Source organism: Eptatretus burgeri, chromosome 9 (assembly GCF_056783735.1).
Source record: "Eptatretus burgeri isolate ZD-2024b chromosome 9, Ebu_testis_v1, whole genome shotgun sequence".
Taxonomy (NCBI): domain Eukaryota; kingdom Metazoa; phylum Chordata; class Myxini; order Myxiniformes; family Myxinidae; genus Eptatretus; species Eptatretus burgeri.
This window is the reverse complement of record NC_140969.1, coordinates 93,966,742-93,972,567: the sequence shown is the minus strand read 5'-3', so window position 1 is coordinate 93,972,567 and position 5,826 is coordinate 93,966,742. Positions and strand designations below refer to the sequence as shown.

The 5,826-nt window shown below is 40.7% G+C and overlaps 1 protein-coding gene across 4 annotated transcripts; it reads left to right on the top strand.

Annotated features, from left to right (window-relative positions):
- Positions 1-372: 372 nt before the first annotated feature.
- Positions 373-5,079, top strand: LOC147020643 (uncharacterized). Of its 4 annotated transcripts, XR_015061906.1 has the most exons (7): positions 937-1,245; positions 1,583-1,737; positions 1,933-2,246; positions 2,627-2,829; positions 3,220-3,289; positions 4,281-4,603; positions 4,694-5,079. XR_015061906.1 is itself a non-coding variant. In XM_085896180.1 (3 exons), exons 1-3 carry the CDS (start codon positions 1,132-1,134, stop codon positions 2,228-2,230), a joined length of 567 nt encoding a protein of 188 aa, XP_085752306.1. In that variant the 5' UTR covers positions 937-1,131; the 3' UTR covers positions 2,231-3,207. The 4 variants fall into 4 exon arrangements, 1 of the variants encoding a protein (XP_085752306.1); XR_015061907.1 differs by lacking the exon at positions 937-1,245 and adding an exon at positions 373-595 and having other exon boundaries at positions 1,933-2,829; XR_015061905.1 differs by having other exon boundaries at positions 1,933-2,829.
- The last annotated feature ends 747 nt before the right edge of the window (positions 5,080-5,826 follow it).

The following is a 5,826-nucleotide window of genomic DNA, read 5'->3' as shown; positions in this document are numbered from 1 at the left end:
TATTCCAATCATCAAAGTGACGGGTGGTATTTGCTTGTACTCCAATATAGCGGAAACCCAAATCAAAACATTAAAGCTCGATTCCTAAACCCAACCCTAATGCCGACCAAACCCCGTTAATTTCCCCATCCACACCCTTTTGAGGTCTTTAAAAAAGTAAAGCACAAAGCTTTTCGGTGTGCTCCCTTCAGGTGAAATTCACACAAAGTGAATGAGGTAAAGAAGAAAAACAGTCCACTTGACACCGATCAACAAGGTCAATTCCAATTGGATGTTCTCCACTGATGTGTCATCAACTCCCAACGGTCTCGGTGGGAGGAGCCTGTTCAGTGTTCAGCTCTCCAATTGGAGGTTGCAGAGTTTGAGGCGGAGCCCCAAAGGTTGTTGTGGAATCCTCTTCATCAACATCTGTGATCGTGAGATGAGTTCGCGTTCCTCTTTTTTTGCCCAAATAAGCAACGCGAGTGGAAAAACTCTTTTTGCCGACAAAACATCGGATCCATGGAATAGATAAATGTTGCTTCAAGTATTCGGAGATGTGTCATACTTCGTCCTCATCTCAATATCTTGAATGCATCTCATCTCAATATCTCAAGTAGGTGTCTAGTGGACTGTTTTTCTTCTTTACCTCATTCACTTTGTGTGAATTTCACCTGGAGAGAGCACAACGGAAAGGTTTGTGGTTTTCTTTTTAGTCTGTTTTATGGCAATGTCCTTCAAATGATTCTGTTTATGTCTATATTAAAGTTTTATAGTTACAATCATCTTTTTAATCAATGAGTCATTGTATCAGAATGATGGAGCACATACAGATAGAATGAGTGATTAATTTATATTGCAAGTACAGTGCTGCACAATAAAACCGGCATATTAAGAGTTTAAGAACGAATGCTTCACTGTGAAGGGATAAAACGACTTTCAGGCCACCCTGTAAAAATAGATTACATACCATTATATAATTACATATTACACATGGGATGACGACACAATGAAAACTGAAATGGGTTTGTTTAGTACCGAACGCGGTTACCATGACAACAATGCTTGCAGCGTCACAAAGGCCATCGTCGGGAAGCATTGTGTGTTTACCTTTGAGAACATTAAGACCATTCCGCCGCATTCGCTGCTACGATGTGGACGTACCTTGTTGTGCTCTTGAGTTTTTTCGAAGAATTTCAAGAAGATATGTTTCCGGCACACCTGCAAGTGCGTCCTGGAGTGTGGACGATAAGGAAGTCTTACCAGGTAAATGGGAAACGTAGAGAAAGACCATCGCTGATGGATAGAGGTTAAAGGGTTAAAGATCCCATTGATTGGTATGAAAATGAAGTTATAGGAAGGGAGCAGATTGTGATATTAAATAAATAATGACGGTTTGATGACGGTGTGAACTTACATCTCGTTACAAGGAAACCACACCTGTTCTGGAATGCTCGATCGAATTGGTGGGCCTGGGGTCAGAACGTCAGGTTTCAACTTCAGTTTGAAAGGATCCCATTTACGGATTGTGATGAAGGATATTGATTCCTGTTTTCATTGAAATCACATTAATTTATTAAACTTGTTATTTCCGTGTCCACAGATCTTTGGGGAAGGTTCTGTTGTCGGCCCGATGGACGTTGGAGACCTCGTGTCGCTGTGGGGGAGATTTGAACATGCTGTCGGGATCATCTCCATGGTGACACTTATCATCAACTTGCTTTGGGCGATATACTTATGGAGGAACAAACGGCTTCGGTAAACCTCTTCACAAGTCTTCATTTTATGATTGATCTTCATATTAAGAACGGCAAACTATGATCCCGATGGACCTCTCGACTGATGAATATGTTGTTATTGGAGTTTGTATACCTGGTGGTACTCTGATACATTTGCACGATGCAGAGAAATGTTCTCTCAAACGAAGTTCTGGTGATTCTTGTGTGTTCACAGAAAGGACAAGAAAGTGGATGGAGAAGATGAGGCTGATGGGGAGGATGAGGACGTGGAAGATCATGATGACGACGATGACGAATGTGACTGTGAGGATGGAGACGACGGATGTGATTGTGACGATGACGATTGCGGATGTGATTGTGACGACAATGACGGATGTGATTGTGACGATGACGATGACGAATGTGTTTGTTCCGATGACGATGACACATGTGATTGTGACGATGACGATGACGGATGTCATTGTGAGGATGGAGACGACGAATGTGATTCGTCCGATGACGATTCTCATTGAGGACAAGGGACACCAGGTTTGCAAGGGAGAAGGGGGGGGAGGCTTTATTTTGTGTTGTCCAACTTCCAGGAGTTTGATTTCATTTTCGTGATAGTTTTTCCAAGTAGTTTTCGATTAGATAAGGTTACTAGCACAGTGTGCCCACCCTCTGGGTGGGTAGAGTTTGCACATCACCTGCTGAAAAGAGTAGTCTGTGTTGCAAAAAGACTATTTTGATGTTTGAGTGGTTTGTGTTTGAAGGGTTCTAAAGGGGTCGAAGCAGTTCAAAGGGTGTAAAGGTTGTACAGGATAGAAATGGGTCTATGGGGTCTCAACGGGTCTAAATGATCTGCGGGTATATATGTCGAAGGGGTCAAAGGATTTACGGGAGTTTAAAGGGTCATGCGGGGTCTACAGGTCTTAAGCGTCAACAGGGTCGAAATGAGCAACAGCAACAACAGAAGCAGCATGGTGTTGAGGGGCTGCAGGAATAGCAGAACCTTCATTGTGATCACAGGCTGCAACAGCAACAGAAACAACATGTAACTGAAGGGCTGGACCAGCAACAACAGAAGGAGCACGGTGTTGAGGGGTCATACTACATGCAGGACCTTCAAGAGGTGAGCACTCTTCAATACTTTACGGCAGTTGGGGTGACCACACTGGGTGCAAACACAGCAAACCCCAAGATCGTGTTGTGAAGCTGAAAAACATTTTGCCACTTGTTCTTTTATAGACATTGCTGTTAATGCTTCTTTCTTTGAAGAAGAATGTTCTTAATTGTGGAGATAATTGTAATTATTATTTTGGTGGGAAGGTAACTTATTTACATGGTCATCGCCACGCAGGATAAATCACAAGAAGTTTAACTCCCCTCGATTGGATTATTCATCTTTTCCTTGTTACCTGTTCCATCAGTGCATTCCCTTCTGTGCCCTTTCCTGAACAAGTTATCAAACTGATGAAGATATCAGTGTGTTTAATGTTTTATGGTTTTTTTTTTTCCAAAGGCCCCTCCAGAAGAGGTGCTCGTTAACTCCCCTCCACCCTCTCGAATGAAACCATCCTACCCATTGGAATGTAAGTTGCCAAAATTCTTGCTTTACATTACAAATGATTTCAAACTTTGTATAAACTAAATGTTCTTCACCCCTATCATGTCCCATTCTGTCTGTGTCTCAGAAGTATTGGGAACAAACGAATGTTTTGTTGCACTCTCAGCCAGACAAGCACCAAACAGATCATCCAATTGGTGAAAGTCTGGCACGAGTGTTAATGTAACCGTATACAAGTCGGTGTGTACAACTGGATGATCATTAAAATTAACGAGATGACCCATGATGATCATTGGGTTCCCGTTGTGACAGTGGTTGATGAAAAAATCATTTCAAGAAAAACAAAAGATAGCTCCATCGAACTACACCGCTGAGGTTGTTTGTATTGATCAAATTCTCCTGAAGAGTACTTGACTGAATCGGGAATTGATTTGTTAATTTTTTAAGTTGCCCGATTTGAACGAAACTTGATACTGCACACCACAGGCGAATGGTGAGTAAGGTGGCCCTAAAATTTTGCGCTATCTTGTACCATTTTGGCTGTATTTCGGGAACATACATATATAAATATATGTAAACATACAAGATTAGAGTTTCAGTAATATATAGATTAAATCGATGAATGTTGGTCGTTAAATCGAAGCAGGTCGGATGTCACGTGGCAATTTTCCAGCTTATTCCTCACTTCATCTGCCGTGACCAAGGCGAGTGGATTCTCGCCGAAACGTCTCCTTCACCAACTAGTAGGAAGTCCAGCTTTTTTCAATGATTCAACTTTCACTGTATTCAAATTAATTGTTTGAAAAACTTTAATTAAAACCCAGTGGGACTTTGTGATGAAGAAAATCAAGATGTGAAATTGAAGGCAAAAGAAAAGGAAAATTGAACTGAGATGCAGAAAGCAATGGAGAGAGTCCAGTGTTTCCAGGATTGTGTCGGAAGGCATGATAATGATGAAGATTATGATGACGGTGATGTTGAGTGGTTTTCACTTCCTTTTGCTGATATGTTTGCAGAGACCCACAAAACGAGTTCCACCTTGACCCAGCATATGAGTTCTACCTTAATGACCCACAAAACGAGTTCTACCTTGATGACCCACAAAACGAGTTCTACCTTGATGACCCACAAAACGAGTTCCACCTTGATGACCCACAAAACGAGTTCTGCCTTGGTGACCCACAAAATTCGGGAAAATTAGGAAAAGAGTTTTGCCTTGATGGCTCAAAATGTGAGACCTACCTTTGGAGACTCGAAAAGTGGTTTCTATCTTGGAGACCTTTGGAGTTCCCAACCTACCTATCCTTGTCGTTCTTGGTTGGATGGTGCTTGATGAGTGGTAAGTTCAGGTGATTAATAATTATTAATGAAATTATACATTATTTAATTCGATATTTGACATGTAATGTATTTATTTATTCTTTTTCAGCAATATCAAGAAAGTGCTGGGAAGACCTGAGATTTCTTGAGACAAATTTACAATATATCTCCTCCTTCCCACTTCTTCAAACTTGAAAGAACTGAAACTTCATTCTTAAGACAGAACTGGAAGAAAAGAAAAGAAAAAAAACTTTGCGATGAAAGACTGTATTGACCTTGTACTGTTATTAAACAACTTGAAAAAAAAATTATTAAACTTTCAAAAAAGAATCATTCGTTGAGTTATTAAAAAAAAAAAAATTCTGTAAAAATGATTTATGATCTTGGGATAACAGTTGGGTTTGGGGTGTAAAGGTTAGGGTTGGGATTGGGTTTGGGGTGTGAGGATTAGGGTTTGGGTTTTAATGTTAGTGTTAGTGTTGGGTTTGGGGTGTTCAGGCTTGGGTTTGGGTTGTTAGGGTTTGGGTTTGGGGTGTTAGGGTTTGGGTTTTAATATGAGGGTTCGGGTTGGGTTTGGGGTGTTAGTGTTTGGGTTTGGGCTGTAAGTGTTGGGTTTGGGGTGTTGGGGCTTGGGTTTGGGTTGTTAGGGTTTGGGTTTGGGGTGTTAGGGTTTGGGTTTTAATATGAGGGTTAGGGTTGGGTTTGGGGTGTTAGTGTTTGGGTTTGGGCTGTTAGGGTTTGGGTTTGGGGTGTTAGGGTTTGGGTTTGGGTTGTTAGGGTTTGGGTTTGGGGTGTTAGGGTTTGGGTTTTAATATGAGGGTTAGGGATGGGTTTGAGGTGTTCGTGTTTGGGTTTGGGCTGTTAGGGTTTGGGTTTCGATGTAAGGTGAGGGATGGGCTTCATTTTCTTATTTTATTGTGAGTTTTGTCTTTTGTAATTCCTGTGAATAATATAAAGCTAAAATCTCTTCTCCTTTAAAACATATCGACAGAGGTCTGCAAAAGTATTCACCCGCCACCAATAATTCCACATTTAAAAGAATTACGAATAATGCAGAAACAATTTTTCCAAATGAACTTTTGTATTCATAACTGAAAAGATCAAACTAAATACTGTTATTAGTCGATCGGTCAATGTAAAAAAATTAAATCTTGTCATATTTTTGTACATAATCTTGGCAAATGCATTTACATTCCTCTAAATAGTATTTAGGACATAAAAAACATGTTGCCAGTTGTTCTA